Consider the following 18,867-nt stretch of genomic DNA (forward strand, 5'->3'; position numbering starts at 1 on the left):
AATAAGTGTGCAAAAATGTCTAAAAACCCGTTTTCACTTCGTCATTATGGGTATTGTGTGTAGATTGATGAGGGAAAAAAATAATGTAATCAATTTTAGAATAAGGCTGTAACGTAACAAAATGTGGAAAAAGTCAAGGGGTCTGAATACTTTCCGAATGCACTGTATATATATATATATAAAAAAAATGCGTATTCAAGAATAAATTACCCAAATTACCATAGATTGCCTGATAATTACCAACATTTGTGACAATTCTGGTAACTTTGGTAAATTACCGGTAGTTAGCTAACCTGTACATGAGCATAGACAGAAATGCACCTAGAGGTGGTTTATATTCAATCTTTATTAAGTGTAATAAAATAGACAGATATAAAAAACAGTAAGTAACTGATGAATAGATATGATGAAAAAGTATAAAAATGGTTTGCCTTTTACATTTTTGGTATATTTATGAAATGTTAATATGACTATTCACAACAAATCCATCAAATTAATCTCCTAATTCATCTCGCCATGTCTTACTAAGTGTAAGGACTCTTTACAATGGACAGCATTTTTCATTGAACCAAAGCACAGCATAGGTTTGAAAATGCATTATGAAGACAATACAATGTTTTTGTCTCAAAACATATACCTCGATCTATTGCTAGAATATATTCGTTAGACACAAAAGGTTTTTTAGACTGAAGCATTCTGAAACAATGACACAGTAATGAGATATACACATTTTAACTATGAAATGCTGTTACCTGGGAATGCCATATTTGAGGTTATATCTACATTATAAATGTAATATATGCGATTTAGCAGACGCTTTTATCCAAAGCGACATACAGTCATGGGTGGCATATATATCTATTTTTAAGGGTGGTATGGGTGGTTCTGGGATTCGAACCCACTACCCTGGAGTTGCAAGTGCTATGCTCTACCAACTGAGCTACAGAGGACCATTATGAATGCATTAACTTTGTTCAGATAAGGATGGGAAATAATAAAGGAAATGAAATTGGCAAAACATGTTTTTACACAAACAATACATTGCAATACAGTATTTGGCATCAACATTTCAATTCCATTTCTTCAGACATACAGAAAACACATCAGTCTAATATATATGTAATGGCTGTGAGAGTTACCAACAATCCAATAGTAAAATGCACTATGAACCCCTACAAAATAACATAATTTAAGGTACTGGCAGGCATATCATCAATTTAACAAACTGCAGACATTTGCAGACATATAGTCGCCAAAGCAGCCAACCAGTACAAAAACTCTTACATACTCTCTTCATCTCTCCGCTAATCTCTGTCAAAAGATATATTAGCAGGAGCCGACTCAACTTTAACTATTGAGAACTGACCTCAGATAAGTGTAGTGGCCTTATCTAAAGCCTCAGTGTGATGGCAGGTAGAAGCAATAGAGTGAGCCATGAGTAGTATTTGTACAAATTACAGACTTCCAACAAGACACATCTTTGTTGGGGTGGTAGATTTCTTTGAACGTAAAATGTTTCCAACAAAATAGAAACAAGCGACAAAACTATAAACAAAATAATTAAGAATGAAATGAATCCCATGTCCGACAGATGGTAGGACAGGACAGGAGCCATTGTTTGTAACAGACAGAGAGGAGAGGAGGACATGTTGGGCACCATGGACGCCGCCATCTTGTTGCTGACCTTTGACTTCAGGACTTGTAGACTGACCTCTCAACCTTCTTGGTGACGCTGCTGGTGCCGGCCACCTGCATGCTCCTCTGGACCACCTCCTTCGTCACATGACGTGTCACCATGCCGCTGGTCTCTGTGTGTCCCATCATAATCATACCGTCTCCTAGGGGGAGGAGAGGGGGTTAAGAGTGTGAGGGAGGATGAGACGCTGTCTGTTTGTGTGAGGGAGTGAGTGAGAGAGTGACAGAATGAGTGAGTGAGAGACAGAGTGAGAGACAAATAAATTTATTAAATTGATACACTACCTGAGTGGTAGGGGTCGTTGATCATGGTGTGTGTAACGTTGGTGTGTGTGCTGGGGTCGTTGATCATGGTGTGTGTAACGTTGGTGTGTGTGCTGCCCTCTGTTGGAAGTTGGTACACATCTCTCTTGGTCGAGGACTGACTGCTGTACTGAGACATGCCGCCTAGTCCTCCTAGTTGAGACATGCCTCCTAGTCCTCCTAGTTGAGACATGCCTCCTAGTCCTCCTAGTTGAGACATGCCGCCTAGTCCTCCTAGTTGAGACATGCCGCCTAGACCTCCTAGTTGAGACATGCCTCCTAGTCCTCCTAGTTGAGACATGCCTCCTAGTCCTCCTAGTTGAGACATGCCTCCTAGTCCTCCTAGTTGAGACATGTCTCCTGCAGAAGGGAGAAGGAGGGACAGAGAATCATACATTAGTATACAATATCATTCCAAATGTACAAACGTATAGAATACTGGCTTCTAAATATGAAACCCAGTATGGTCAACTTAAAGTGAGTACCGACACCTTATTCATTTCAATTTAAACACTAAATAAAATCCAAGATAAAAGAGACTGTCCTCTTACCCCCATCCTGAGACTCGATGGTGATGATGCCCTCCCTCTCGGGGCCGAAGCCCTCGGTCGTCCTGGCCTGAACTTTGAACTTGTACGGCATGTTCTCAATCAGGTCCGGAACCGTCAGACTGGTCTCAGCGCTGTCACCGCTCACCTGGAAGGAACGCACGTCACCTGGAGGGGAGATGGAGAGAAGGGGGAAAGTGGGGATTAGAATAGGTAATGAAAGTGAACATAAACAGGACTACGAAAGTTAATGGTCATTTACTAGCATTGTCCATAACAAGTCAAGAAGACCGGCAAAATTGACATGTGTCTCTGTTGATCACGTCAATGTATAAATCCTAGCAAATGACTATTGACAAAAAGCTCTAAAATCCCCCAAATCTGATCTGGAGTCAGTGCTCAGTCTCACCTCCTCCGTGCAGATGTTCACAGGTGACCACGTAGCCCAGGATGTCTCCGTTGGGTTTGCGGGGTTTTTCCCAGCTCAGCTGCAGTGCCTCGGGGGACAGAGCTGTGAACACCAGGGGGCCGGGAGCACTGGGGGTACTGAGAGTGAAGGGAGAACCTGGAAGGGGGGGGGAGGGGGGGGAGAGAGAGAGAGAGAGAGAGAGAGAGAGAGAGAGAGAGAGAGGGGGGGGGAGGGGGGGGAGAGAGAGAGAGAGAGAGAGAGAGAGAGAGAGAGAGAGAGAGAGAGAGAGAGAGAGAGGGGGGGGGAGAAAGAGAGGGGAGAGAGAAAGAGAGGGGAGAGAGAAAGAGAGAGAGAGAGAGGGGAAGAGAATAAATGGGGAGAGAGGGAAGGAGAGACAAAGGAACAAGGGAATGAAAGATAAAAAGAGGGAATTGGAGAGCGAGAAAGTAAATGTTGAGTAAATCAGAAACAGAGAGCTAGAGGTCATAGGTCAGAGGCGAATCAGCTAACCAAAGGAGTGAGGATACGAAGGATCCACAATGGGAGGCAAAGACGTATCGCTGATTACCTGGCATTGGGCTGAGTGGGCTGTTGGGGTCCACAGCTGACTCTATGGTGATGACTCCCTCCCTCTCCTGTCCCCAGCCTTCCTGACTCTGAGCCTTCACCTTGAACAGGTAGGAGTGGTTAGGCAGCAGGTCTTGCACCACCACAGAGTTGTCTGCTGGGCTGGACATGTTTATACGCTTCACATCACCTGGAGAGAGAGACAAGGGGTTTAATATTACTGTAGAGGGATGCTGGGGCAAGGCTATGAGATCTAAAAAAGTTGATAGGGCTTTCTTCAAATCCTACCAGAAGTCTTCACGGATATACCCAAACCCGATTACCCAAGATCCTACCCGAGATCCGACCCGGTATCTGAATTACGCTGTCAGTGTGATCAAGGATTAAGGCCATTCTACTGCCAATGTTTTTCTATGGAGATTGCATGGCTGTGTGCTCAATTTTATACACCTATCAGCAACGGGTGGGGCTGAAATAGTAGAATCCACCAATTTGAAGTGGTGTCCACATACTTTTGTATATATGGCATAGCTTGATGTAGAGGTCTTCACGCATATACCCGAGATCCGACTCGGTATCCGAACAGGTTGGATCCAAAATACGGTAGTTGACCCTCGGATAATGCTCGGCAGCCACGGACCTCGGATCAGTCTGATCATATGTGAAATGCTGCCCAGATCCCAAACTATATTTGAAGAAAATATCCTGATGATAAATAAATATCCTCTATAAATCACATTTGCTACGCATGGCAGTTGGTTCAGTCAATAGGATTCATCTCTCTCCTCCTCCTGTCTGCCTCTCTCTCTCTGTCTGGCTTGAGCTCTCGCTGTAGCGAACTTGCAACATTGTTTCAACTGGGCCTTCACTGTTTTCCACTGGAGATATGGGATCAGCAATATGTTGCTATTTCACACGAGGCGTGGTGGTTACTTAGGCCTATCGAGAAAGAGTGAGGAACTATTGTCGTTCACAATGGTTGTAAAACACTCTGTTGACTTCCTGTGTGAGGCGATGGAACAACCACTTTGAGAAGCTCCGCAGATCATACATGGTGGTTAGTTAAGACGATCAGAAATATTATCAGACATCCCCAAATGGCAACTTTTCTAGGCCTACATTTGCACACAGGCCAGGTACTTCTATGCGTGCTCTAACAAAAAATATAAAAAATAAACATTAACAAACAATTCACACAATGAAACAATGAATGCACATGAATTAGCGGGAAACAGAGATCATTCTGCAGAGACAAGACTAGTAGTGACATCACCACACACCCCTTCCCTTCTCACTGTGTCCACATTTTAAATGAGGGATGTCATTTATGAAAACACTAAGCTGTAGTGTAGACCACGACTCAATTATTTTAGATAGGCCTACAACAGAAAATGCATGTGAACCGTTAATGTTCACTGTCTAACAGACAAGCCAAAACAATTATGTTGGCGTGCGCAGCAATGAAGCTGCATTAACGGTTCACATGCATTTTCTGTTGTAGGCCTATCTAAAATAATTGAGTCGTGGTCTACACTACAGTTTACGGCGGGAGATAGCTTAGTGGGTAAGAGCGTTGTGCCAGTAACCGAAAAGGTAGCTGGTTCTAATCCCCGAGCCGACTAGGTGAAAAATCTGTTGATGTGCCCTTAAGCAAGGCACTTAACCCTAATTGCTCTTGTAAGTCGCTCTGGATAAGAGCGTCTGCTAAATGACTAAAATGTAAAAATGTAAATGTAGATCCATTTCAGTCTGACACAGACCCGATCCAGTTTGGATCTGATTCTACCTCATCTCTGACATATTTTGGATCGGATCGGGTATTGATTTTCAAAAACAATTACCGGGTCCTGTCAATGTCGGAAGGGAATTTCAAAGATCCAATTCGGTTCGGATCTCAATTTCAGGATCCTATTCAATCAAACCTGACAACTATGTTAACAGGTTCCAAGTGAAAAACAATATTATTCTTCTGCACATCAACAAAACACAACGTGTTCAGAATGTGACAGATGGTCATGGGTCTATACCCTCAACGTGTTCACAATGTAACACATGGTCATGGGTCCATACCCTCAACGTGTTCACAATGTGACAAATCGTCATGGGTCTATACCCTCAACGTGTTCACAATGTGACAGATGGTCATGGGTCCATACCCTCAACGTGTTCACAATGTGACACATGGTCATTGGTCTATGTTCACAATGTGACAGATGGTCATGGGTCCATACCTCCATTGAGCAGCTGGTAGAGGACACAGTACCCCAGAACATCCCTGTCACAGTGGGGCTCCTGCCAGCTGATCTTCAGGGCCGTAGGGCCCAGGGCAGAGAATATCAGCCTGCTGGGGGTGTCAGGGACCCCAGGGGCCAAAGGAGATTCTGACGGGGGAGAGAAAAATATGTAAATGAGAGAAGGGGAGAGAGAGAGATGGGTTTAGGGAAGGAGGGAGGTTAGGGGTTAAGTGGAGTCAAAATTACAGGAGTTACATAGACTATCACTAAATGAGATCGGATTAGTGAGAGGGGCGTGAGCGTGATGCAGAGAGAGAGAGTGAGAGTGAGAGAAAGACGGAGAAAGAGATAGCTTTCCCTATAAAAAAAAAAAAAACATGCATCACACCAAAAAAACTGCTTCAGCAACACAAAGCCTTCCTGTCACACTAGCTATGGGCATGGTAAGCCCTACCATGCAGCCATAGTGCTCTTCAGGCCCTGCTATTGTCCCAGTGGTGTGAGAGAGGACAGCTGTGTGTGCTGCAGACAGACAGACAGACTCACCCTGGAGCACCCTGTCTAGGTTCAGCAGTGCATCGTTGACATCCTCAGACTGGGTCCTGGCCCGGAAGGCCTGAGACATACTGTAGGCGTACTGGCTCTGTGACTGAGCGGGGCTGAAGCCATACGTACCTGAGGATGCAGGGAGCAAGCAAAAGGGAGCAAAAGGAAGGAGAAGGAGGACAGGAGAGGGAGGGAAGGAAGTGAAAGAGTGGGGGAAGTAACAGAGGGAGGAAAAGGAGGGAGGAGAGAGAGCGAGAGAGAGGAGAGGATTGAAGGATGGAGAACATCAGGAGAAGAGGAGAGCGACAGTCAGCATAGCGCCTGCATAGCTCTGTGAAGCCACCAACCCCAGTAATCGATAACAGATATCCAAGCCATCCGCCTCATGCACCTCATCAGTAAGCCTGCTGTAGATTATTTGTATATATGATATTTATAGCCATGATTGCTACAGACAAACAGATGAGCTTCTTCCAGCTTTTAACAGTAGAGGTCAGAAAGATATGAAAACTATGTGACGGATTAGCAAAGAACTCATAGTCAAAGACCTCATAGTCAAAGACCTCATAGTCAAAGACTTCATCTCAATGGCTCGGTGTAACCTCATGCCTGTGACATGTGTCAGTGTGGACTGTAAATTATCAGCTCTTTAAACTCAAAGAGCTGAAAATATGCTTAAAAATATATGTTTAAACTTCAACTAATCTTACTTTGGCCATCTGTGTATCCAGACAATCCACTGGGCAGGTCTCCTATGACGATGGAATCTCGGATGTTGTCGTCATACTCATAGTAACCTCTGTTCTCGGATCGCTTCCTCATGACAACATTCTCTGTGCGCGTCCCGCCCCCAATCACCTGTGTGCGGGAGAGAGAGTTTCCTCCTGTAGGAGAGGAGAAGAGACAGGCGTAGAATAATGATGACTACCAAATACATCGATTCTGAGTGCAAGGTCGTCAAACTTTTGGTGTCAACACGTTTCGCATTGAAACTCGAAATCTCCAAGTTTGCTGAACTCTGTATAGGGTACTGTTCTGGTGAAGACAAGCCAGCTGGAATTACTTGCCACTGTCATATCATCGTAAGTCAACAGAAAGATTCAAAAGCTGACACATTTTGAGAAAGAATCTGCATCCATCCGTACCTTGTCCAGAGAGGTATGTTGTGGTGGACTCCGTGGTCATGGACCCCCCGGCCCCTCCTCGGTGGCTGGAGCTGAGGGTGGACATGGGAGACACCTGGCTGTAGCTGGATGAAGACATTTTGGCACTGCGCGACATGGAATTATTACCCCCGGGGAAGAGGAAGTTCTGTTCCAACCTGCCGTTCGTTGGTTCTGAATGATAGAGGAGAGCCAGAGGAGAAAGAACATCAAGAACATTCTGGAACCCAACATAACCCAAACCAAACATTCTGTAACCCAACATAACCCAATCCAAACATTCTGGAACCCAACATAACCCAAACCAAACATTCTGGAACCCAACATAACCCAAACCAAACATTCTGGAACCCAACATAACCCAATCCAAACATTCTGGAACCCAACATAACCCAAACCAAACATTGTGGAACCCAACATAACCCAAACCAAACATTCTGGAACCCAACATAACCCAAACAAAAAATCTTGAAAAAAAATAATTGATTAAAGTATGTCAATAGCGGCAAATCACAACAAACTGCAAGAGAAACGGCCACCTTACAACCTTAGACTGAACACAGGGACATACATATATTTGGTATCACCACTTTCACAGCCATGAGAGGCCTTTATACATAGCCAGGTCAACCGTGATACAAATCAGTATTAGACGTCCATCCATCCACCTGAGGACATCAGGAGATGAGGTGGAAACCGGCCACTAGGGGCAACAGTGAGCGCTGTTACCTTCAAGTAGGTTTCAGTTTTGCTAGGGCATTGTGGACGGGGATGGTGGCTGGGCGTAAGCATCAAAAGGTTGCATGTTCGAATCCAGCGATAGAAAAGTAGTTTTTGAGATTTTTTGCTGTAAGCCTATCCCAAACTGTAACCCTTACCTTAACCATTCAGAGTTAATGCCTAACCCTAACCCTTAACCATTCAGAGTTAATGCCTAACCTTAATATTTTGGAGTTAATGCCTAAACTTAACCTGCCTACTTCCCAGGGCATCTCTCCACATAGAGGTGTAAAGAGTGCAGACAGGAGAGACAGAGGCGCACCTGGAAAATCCTGTCATGACCATCAACTGGCGGTGGGGCAGTTGATGCCTGGAAGTGAAGACCCTTTGGGTGGGAGGGTTGAGGTGCAACAGGGGAAGAGGCCAGACCAGAACCAGGGGTAGGGGTAGATTGGAGGGCGGAAACGTGATGTTGATTAGAGATCTGAAGACTTTGTGCAGACAGAGGTGGTGGCATAGGGGGCTCTGCAGCTGCATTGGGTGGTTTGTGCCTGACGTACACAGTAGCTGGCATGCCATCTGTCTGTTGTCTAGTGGACTTCACCTTGATGGGGTGTCTGTGTTCGGCTGGGCCGGGGGGTCTCGTCGGTGCTGGTCTCTGTGTCTGTGCTGAGGCGGTAGGGGATCACATCCACATGCCTCTTCCAGGACACCGAACGCAGGTCCAGCTTGGAACCCACCAACTTGATAAAGCCTTGTTATGGAGAGGAGAGGCAAGCAGGCGGGGGGGGGGTCTGGATTGATGGTTGGCATGGCAGTTGTTTTTGTGAAGCGAGGTGATTAGAAGGAGTTGACAGAGGAGGAAGAGGAGGAGGCTGGATGTATGTAGATTATGTGATATCTAAACTACAGAGCAACGACAGGTGAGGTTTGACTGGCATGATAAAGCCATGAAGAAGAACATAAAGAAGAGACACCATTTTGTGATCTGATGGTCTAAAATAAAGTCTGTTTATTAAAAGACACTTCAGAGAGAGAGAGAGAGAGAGAGAGAGAGGGGGGGGGGGAGAAGGAAATAAATAAATAAAGAGAAAGAATGAAAACAGAGACAGAAAGTGAAAGAGAGCGAGAGCAATGGAGGAGACCCTCCTATTTTGTCAGCCATTTTGACCGTGACACTTTAAGACCTTTTTTCAGTTTCTCTTTCTTTCTCTGTCTGCTTCAGTGAGCAGAGGACTGGACTACAGAAGATGGATAGACACGTCTCTTTCTGCTCCACGGAACCCATCTATAACTGTCCTGTCCTGTCCAGTCTGCATTCACTCGGTTTCACAGAGCACTGAAGCTCACTGGCTTCATTAGCGGGCTACTGGCCCAACACGTGTAAATCTAAAACAACAAGCCAACATGGAAAAATCCCTTTGGTGATCAACACAGCGAGCTTCATCCCCATTAGCTGTTAATTAGCAACAACTATTCTTCCTCTGGGTCCACTCAAAACACAATACAAAACCAAACTCCCAGTACACCACTGAAGATAGACTGCAGAGAGACGCATAATACCAGCCAGGAAAGGTGCCGTAGTCTGTGGGTACCCACCTTCGTCTGAGACGCTGGGTCTCTTGGAGCCTGTTGGTGATTTCATGACCTCACTGCTGTACATCAGATAGCCGTCGTACTCATCGCCCGCCTCCGCGTCCACTATAGGGATGTCTGGGATGATAGGGACTACAGGTAGGAGGGGGGGGGGGGGAGAGAGGGAGGAGGGGAGGAGGGGAGGAGGAGGAGAGGAGGGGGGGAGGAGGAGAGGAAGAGCGATGGATTAAGGCAAGCTCTCTTGAAACATTCGCTTTCTGGTTTGCTAGACACAAATGTTTAGCAGTAACAATCAAGATCATATTAGATGCCTTCTAGACGGAACATCTCTTCTGCTCTAATTTACTCACTGGACATGGGTCTGGTGGGCTGGGAGGCCAGGTTGATGGTAGCTTCTTTGAAGGGACCCCAGCCAACGCTGTTCTTAGCACGGACCTTATAGCAGTAGGTCTGGGCTAACTGCAGGTTCTCAATCAGCAACATCCTCTTCTTAGGGTTGTCTATCTTCACCTTCTTCGCTGCACCCATCGGCTCTACAGGCGAAGAGGGAGGGAGAGGAGAATGTGTTGAGACACGGACACACCAGTAGCGTTTGCCGGCCGAGAGTACTTAGCACCTCTAAACAGAGTGCCGGCCGTAATTTGCGAACCGAGTGCAAACCGATTTTACATGTAGAATAGCATGAAAATGTTGTCAGTCAGACTAAAACACAGCGCGAATGATCAGCAGACGAACGGCAGATCAACATTCAGTGTGGTGTGTGTGGTCCTTTAGAAAGTCTTAAAAGCACAGACATAATTCTGAGATTCTTTTGATTTGATTGGTCACTCACTCGTGTCGTCATTGATGGGCGTGTAGAGAACCTCGTAGGCGGTGATGACACCATTGGTCTCTGCAGGCTCCGCCCAGCTGACCTGAGTGACAGTTGGACTGATGACGTTAAACGCCAGACGGCCGGGCTCACTGGGGACTGGAGGAGTAAGGAGACAGGAAGTGAATCACAAGGTACGGAAAGGCAGAAAACGATCCACACAATCTTTGAGCTTACGTGCTGTGTCGACCCAACAACATTCAACTAAGAAAGAAAACGGTCCACAATCCTAGAATTGTAGTTTTTCAAATAAAATATATGTAGTACATCTTTAGACAGGAACAGGATGTGACCTCACTCACCATCCTCCAGGGTTTGACAGGGCACCATGTCGCTGTAGCTTCCGTCTCCCAGGCCGTTGTAGCCACACACTTTCATCTCATAGTCACAATAGGGGTACAGGTTGGCCAGCTCAGCATGGGTTGTCTTCACATCCATCACCTGGGCGTCAGCCTCAGGATCCCCATAGATCCAATACTTCACCTGGTGACCAGGGAGAGGGAGGTTGGAATGAACAATCATAAAGGGACCACAATCCAACGTTTATTTGTATATTCCAAAATCACAATCCAAATATTTTTTGTACGTTTTTTATTTTCAAAGTCAATTTTTTAAACAATAGTTCAAAGTTCAGTGAACGCTAAGGAAAATAATCTCCCATTTTCCACCAGTAAAAGTTGCCAGGTGTGTAATCTATTGAGTTCCTCTGTTGATGACCTATGCTCCTTACAGAGTAAAGGGTTTAAGTCAAGGTAAGTCAAGTCCTGTACAGTGGCGGCTGGTGGAAGGAGCTAAAGGAGGACGGGCTTATTGTAATGGCTGGAACTGAATTACTGGAACGGTATCAAACACATCAAACATATGGAAATCATGTTTGACTCAGTTCCATTCTTTCCATTCCAGCCATTACAATGAGTCCGTCCTACTATAGCTCCTCCCACCAGCCTCCACTGGTCCTGTATGACAGTTCCTCTCAGTACCTTGTTGTCCAGGGGGTTGGATCCTGAGGGGGGTTCCTTACCTTGTAGCCCAGGGGTCTTCCTAAGGGGTCCCAGTTAAGGCGGATGCTCCGGGGGCCGGTGGCTTTGGCCTTCACGTTGGTGGGAGGGTAGAGACGGCCACCAGGAGATGTGGCTGTCTGGTTGATGAAACCCATACTCTGCTGTATCTGGACATTCTCTGGGACTCCTGAGGTGAGGAGGAGAGGCGGAGAGGAGAGGAGGAGGAGAGGAGGAGGGGAGGAGAGGAGGAGGAGAGGAGGAGAGGAGGAGGAGGGGAGGAGAGGAGGAGGAGAGGAGGAGAGGAGGAGGAGGGGAGGAGAGGAGGAGGAGAGGAGAGGAGGAGGAGAGGAGGAGAGGAGGAGGAGAGGAGGAGGGGAGGAGAGGAGGAGGAGAGGAGGAGAGGAGGAGGAGGGGAGGAGAGGAGGAGGAGAGGAGAGGAGGAGGAGAGGAGGAGGGGAGGAGAGGAGAGGAGGAGGAGGAGGAGGAGGAGAGGAGAGGAGGAGGAGAGGAGGAGAGGAGGAGGAGAGGAGGAGAGGAGGAGGAGGGGAGGAGAGGAGGAGAGGAGGAGGAGGGGAGGAGAGGAGGAGGAGAGGAGAGGAGGAGGAGAGGAGGAGGGGAGGAGAGGAGAGGAGGAGGAGGAGGAGAGGAGGAGGGGAGGAGGAGAGGAGGAGGGGAGGAGGAGGGGAGGAGGGGAGGAGGGGAGGAGAGGAGGAGAGGAGAGGAGGAGGCATAAAGGGTTGGGCAACTTATTCTAGTGACACACACTTTGTGCATCAGATTCCTTAGAGATGCCCCCAGACTGTGTGTGTGTTTCAGTATCTGTTTCTGTGTGTGTGTGTTACCTCCATCAGTAACAGCGACCATCGTCGTCTTCCTCTCTCCGACCACAGCTTTCGTACTGGGGTCAAACAGTTCCAGTTGGAAGGTTTCTGGTTTGATCGGGCCAGGGTGAGAGCGTGGATCGATCACGATGTTCTTCTCCGTTTCCCCGGGACCAAACTTGAGGGGGCCGGACAGCTCGAAGCGTTTGGCGTTGCGGGTCCTCCAGTGGACGGTGGCGGGGCCCTCCTTGTTGCGGGTGCGGACCACGGGGATGGAGTAGGTTGGGTCAGAGGTGGAGAAGTTCTGGGTGCTCTTCATAAACATCACCACACTGGGCTCTGAGGGGAGCAAGGGGAGGGGAAGTTTGTTATGGCCATGTTAGAAAGGATGAAGTTATGGTTGGCTTTCTAACCACAAATGTGGCCATTAGCCAAGCTCTCAACACCCAAGACAATAACGTCTGGGATATGTTGTGCGAGGCTGTTCTGGGACCTGTTGTAATAATAATAATAATAATAATAATATTATGAGGACCACCCAGAGGCTGTTCTGGGACCTGATGCAACAGAAACATTACTACATTAAAACTCTGGGATAATCTAAACACTATACAGTTATCCTCCATCATTAGTTCATGCTATGTGACACGCCCTGGACCCTGTCCTCTCACCTGGTTGGTCATTGATGGCGACAGTAGTATATAACCTCTCACCTGGTTGGTCAGTGATGGCGACAGTAGTATATAACCTCTCACCTGGTTGGTCAGTGATGGCGACAGTCGTATATAACCTCTCACCTGGTTGGTCAGTGATGGCGACAGTAGTATATAACCTCTCACCTGGTTGGTCAGTGATGGCGACAGTAGTATATAACCTCTCACCTGGTTGGTCAGTGATGGCGACAGTAGTATATAACCTCTCACCTGGTTGGTCAGTGATTGTGACAGTCGTATATAACCTCTCACCTGGTTGGTCAGTGATGGCGACAGTAGTATATAACCTCTCACCTGGTTGGTCAGTGATGGCGACAGTAGTATATAACCTCTCACCTGGTTGGTCAGTGATGGCGACAGTAGTATATAACCTCTCACCTGGTTGGTCAGTGATGGCGACAGTCATATATAACCTCTCACCTGGTTGGTCAGTGATGGCGACAGTAGTATATAACCTCTCACCTGGTTGGTCAGTGATGGCGACAGTAGTATATAACCGCTCACCTGGTTGGTCAGTGATGGCGACAGTAGTATATAACCTCTCACCTGGTTGGTCAGTGATGGCGACAGTAGTATATAACCTCTCACCTGGTTGGTCAGTGATGGCGACAGTAGTATATAACCTCTCACCTGGTTGGTCATTGATGGTGACAGTAGTATATAACCTCTCACCTGGTTGGTCAGTGATGGCGACAGTAGTATATAACCTCTCACCTGGTTGGTCAGTGATGGTTACGGTGGTTCTGGGATAGCGTCCCAGCTTGGCACCCTGTCTTGGGTTACTGAGGTCCATGACAAATTGTTTGACCTGTGTGTCCTTCAGCAGACCGTCTCCCTCTCCCAGCTCCAACAGACGCACAGGGACAGTCTGCTGGGTCTCCCCTGGCCCGTAGGACAGGTCCCCATCCACTGTCACATAGTCCTGGTGAGAGTGGAGAGTAGTTAGGAGGATTGGAACTTAAGACTAATGAACGGTGTGATATCTCTGTCTGTTAGCCTGCGTTACTAGACTAATGAACGGTGTGATATCTCTGTCTGTTAGCCTGTGTTACTAGACTAATGAACGGTGTGATATCTCTGTCTGTTAGCCTGTGTTACTAGACTAATGAACAGTGTGATATCTCTGTCTGTTAGCCTGTGTTACTAGACTAATGAACGGTGTGATATCTCTGTCTGTTAGCCTGTGTTACTAGACTAATGAACGGTGTGATATCTCTGTCTGTTAGCCTGCGTTACTAGACTAATGAACGGTGTGATATCTCTGTCTGTTAGCCTGCGTTACTAGACTAATGAACGGTGTGATATCTCTGTCTGTTAGCCTGCGTTACTTACTAGACTAATGAACGGTGTGATATCTCTGTCTGTTAGCCTGCGTTACTAGACTAATGAACGGTGTGATATCTCTGTCTGTTAGCCTGTGTTACTAGACTAATGAACGGTGTGATATCTCTGTCTGTTAGCCTGTGTTACTAGACTAATGAACGGTGTGATATCTCTGTCTGTTAGCCTGCGTTACTAGACTAATGAACGGTGTGATATCTCTGTCTGTTAGCCTGCGTTACTAGACTAATGAACGGTGTGATATCTCTGTCTGTTAGCCTGCGTTACTTACTAGACTAATGAACGGTGTGATATCTCTGTCTGTTAGCCTGCGTTACCAGACTAATGAACGGTGTGATATCTCTGTCTGTTAGCCTGTGTTACTAGACTAATGAACGGTGTGATATCTCTGTCTGTTAGCCTGCGTTACTAGACTAATGAACGGTGTGATATCTCTGTCTGTTAGCCTGCGTTACTAGACTAATGAACGGTGTGTTATCTCTGTCTGTTAGCCTGCGTTACCAGACTAATGAACGGTGTGATATCTCTGTCTGTTAGCCTGCGTTACCAGACTAATGAACGGTGTGATATCTCTGTCTGTTAGCCTGTGTTACTAGACTAATGAACGATGTGATATCTCTGTCTGTTAGCCTGCGTTACCAGACTAATGAACGGTGTGATATCTCTGTCTGTTAGCCTGTGTTACCAGACTAATGAACGGTGTGATATCTCTGTCTGTTAGCCTGCGTTACCAGACTAATGAACGGTGTGATATCTCTGTCTGTTAGCCTGCGTTACTAGACTAATGAACGGTGTGATATCTCTGTCTGTTAGCCTGCGTTACCTTCTTGTCCTTGGCGGTGAGGTCTCGGGTGCGGTAGCTGACCTGTGCGTGTCCGTCCTCTATGATCTCTCTACTAATGGGGACGTTAGCCACCCGGTCCTGTCGGCTGTAGGTGTACGCAGGCTGGAGGAACGACATAACACACTTGGCTGGAGAGCAGAGGAGACACACACAGTTATCAGCTAAATAAGGTCAGGGGAAGTACACAGCATAAACGAGAGGAATATTCACATTCAATGGAAGTCAGCTGTTTATAACGCTGTACGGTTTTGAAGAACCGTGTGCGTGTAAGAGCATGGAGGTCAGGGGTCAGATAAGGCTCCTCTGGTTGGCTCTCACCGTGTTCTTTGATGACAGTGATGTTGACGAAGCGTTTCCCTATCTCAGCGATGCCCAGAGGAACGTCCACCGCCTCCACCAGCAGCTGCTTCTTATCCTCATCTTCCTCCTTGATGAAGAGCGGCACGCGCACATCCACCGCCTCAACCCCCTCCTGGAACTCCACGGCACCAGCCGCCTCTGCAGAGAGCCGGACAGAGCGAGAGAGAGGGAGTGAGTTAGGAACTCACACACACAGACACACACAGACACACACGCAGACACACACACACGCAGACAGACACACACGCAGACAGACACACACGCAGACACACACAAGCAGACAGACACACACGCAGACAGACACACACGCAGACAGACACACACACAGACACACAAAGACATACACACACAAAGACATACACACACAGACACAGACACACACAAAGACATACACACACAGACACACACACACAGACACAGACATACACACACAGACACAGACATACACACACACACACACACAGACACACACAGACACACACAAAGACATACACACACAGACACACACACACAGACACAGACATACACACACAGACACAGACATACACACACACACACACACAGACACACACAGACACACACAAAGACATACACACACAGACACAGACACACACAGACACAGACATACACACACACGCAGACACACACACACACAGACACACACACCGACACAGACACACACACCGACACAGACACACACACACACACAGACACACACAGACACACACAGACACACACACACACGCAGACACACACACACACAGACACACACACCGACACAGACACACACACCGACACAGACACACACACACACACACAGACACACACACACACCTCTGTCTGTGGCCACTGTGTAGTAGCCCGGAACCACTTTGAGATCTTGGAAGTTTCCAGACTGGACGTTTTTCTCAGTCAGTTTGACGATGTTGGGGTAGCTGGAGCGAGGAGCGGACAGAACGGTGTCCACGATGGTGTGTTCATTTCTTTTACCAGCATTTCTCTGTAATCTGAAACACAATGAGAATATCAGTAATGATGATATGAGCAAATACCATTTAGACAACATTCATAAAAAGTATCTTTATTGTAATAAATTCAGGAGGGATTGAAGGTTATCCTGAAATCTGTGTCTCACCTAAATGTGGTGTTCTGAACTCTCTGGGCTCCAGGAACCTGCTTGTACACTTCATTCAGCTTAACAGAGAACACACACAATCCACTGTCACAAGGATGATCATACAATAATGTACACATACACAGCTTGCTCACACACACACACACACACACACACACACTCACGTTGTCATCAACCTCCCTGCGTAGCATCTCAGTGTCTCTGGCGTCGGGTTGAGACAGACTGTCTGTGAACAACCTGTTCAGACGCAGAGACAGAGGGAACTGGACTATATATGGAGGAGAGGAGGAGGAAAGAGAGGAGGAGAGAAGAGGGCGAGGAGAGGAGAGAAGGAGAGGAGGAGAGAAGAGGGGGAGGAGAGGAGAGGAAGAGGAGGGGAGGAGAGGAAGAGGAAGAGGAGATGAGAGAAGAGAAGAGGGGGATGAGAGGAGAGGAAGAGGGGAGGAGGAGAGGAAGAGGAGGGGAGGAGAGAAGAGGGCGAGGAGAGGAGAGGAGGAGAGAAGAGGAAGAGGAAGAGGAGGGGAGGAGAGAAGAGGGGAGGAGAGGAAGAGGGGGAGGAGAATAGAGAAGAGGGGAAGAGAGGAGAGGAAGAGGAGGGGAGGAGAGGAAGGGGGGGAGGAGAGGAGGAGAGAAGAGGGGGAGGAGAGGAAGAGGGGGAGGAGAGGAGAGAAGGGGGGAGGAGAGGAAGAGGAAGAGGAAGAGGAAGAGGAGGGGAGGAGAGGAGGAGAGGAGAGGAGGAGAGGAGGAGGAGGAGAGAAGAGGGGGAGGAGAGGAGAGGGGGAGGTGGTTTAGGGTTAGGTTTTCATCATTCAGAATCATAACAATGTGAACCAGGAAGTTCTAGTGATAACTCCAACCATTGGGGAGCTGGAATTCGGAACATTTTACACTCACTGGTCTCTTTGGGGTTGGCCTGGACCTGCGCAAGCGGATGATTGGGCGATCGGTGGACATTGTCGGTGATCTTCCAGCGAACCACGTCGGTGCTCTTGGGCGGGCCGGTCCTCACAAGGGGTGTGTCTAGGTGGTCAGAGGTGAGCAGGGATTGGCGGAGCGTGTACTGATCCTCCTTAAAGCCAACCGTACGACCTGAAGACACAGGAGAACACATGTTCAATCACACAATGTAATACGGCCTGGAAACATGGTACAGAAACAGTAACACACGCACAGAAGGATATGTAAACCTTTCTAACAGTGATATTGCACGTGTCACCCACCTCTTCCACAGCATGGCAGCAAAGCAAGACAGGACTGAAAGAGAAAGAGAAAGGGCAAAGAGAGAGATTATTTCCTTCATAGTATGGCAAAGGCCATGGTTGGTTGGTTGGTTGTTTTAAGGTCATGTTATGGTTGCATTATGGTTGCGTCTGGACAGTACCTTGCAGCAGGCACAGTACTTCCAGCAGCAGAGCGACAATAGACCCAGCAATAACATGAGGAACATGATGAGAGGGATCAACCACAGGAAGCCAGCAGGGGGACAGTCTAAGGGGACGGACCACGACAACAACATCACAACCAGGGTGCAGGCCCATAACAAAGCAAGGAACACCCATAATGGTATTCACTTCATATAAACAAAGGCAGAAAGATATGAACGTTGTCTCACCTTTCTTCTTGAGCACCTGGACCTCCAGCTCCTTGCCAGTCTGGTCCTCAGGGTAGTCCACGGTGTAGTGGTAGGTACAGTCATCATCCTCGTCACGGAAACTACACGCCTCAATCACCTCTTTATTTTCCTTGAGCTCGTCCACCATGGTGACTTTGAACTGGCACTGGTCGCACTTGTCGCCGCCCTTCTTCTCTCCTGTCTTCCAGGCCTGACACTGGACACAGCTCCTCTTGTCCTCACACATCCCCAGCTGAGCCTGGAAGTTAGCCTCACAGGTGGGGGTCATGGGAAGGCCAGAGTCCTGGCACTTACAACGACCACACTTACACACACCCCGCCCGTTACAGACACCCTGAGAGAGGGGGGATGTGGTTAGATCACTCAT

At 47.5% G+C, this 18,867-nt stretch overlaps 1 protein-coding gene across 1 annotated transcript; it reads right to left on the bottom strand.

Annotated features, from left to right (window-relative positions):
* Positions 1-324: 324 nt before the first annotated feature.
* Positions 325-18,867, bottom strand: LOC311134315 (integrin beta-4-like; the record flags this gene model as incomplete). The annotated part of the gene is made up of 25 exons (XM_084167956.1): positions 325-1,838; positions 1,981-2,304; positions 2,550-2,714; positions 2,956-3,111; positions 3,524-3,712; positions 5,754-5,903; positions 6,303-6,431; positions 7,013-7,186; positions 7,448-7,639; positions 9,785-9,913; positions 10,132-10,314; positions 10,614-10,751; positions 10,955-11,135; positions 11,674-11,840; positions 12,496-12,813; positions 13,902-14,109; positions 15,352-15,500; positions 15,691-15,870; positions 16,567-16,739; positions 16,868-16,926; positions 17,032-17,135; positions 17,762-17,956; positions 18,088-18,121; positions 18,249-18,355; positions 18,480-18,867. The coding sequence occupies 25 exons, from the start codon at positions 18,865-18,867 to the stop codon at positions 1,693-1,695; spliced, it is 4,338 nt and encodes a 1,445-aa protein (XP_084024082.1). The 3' UTR covers positions 325-1,692.

The sequence above is a fragment of the Coregonus lavaretus genome, assembly GCF_964263955.1.
Source record: "Coregonus lavaretus genome assembly, chromosome: 1".
Lineage (NCBI taxonomy): Eukaryota > Metazoa > Chordata > Actinopteri > Salmoniformes > Salmonidae > Coregonus > Coregonus lavaretus.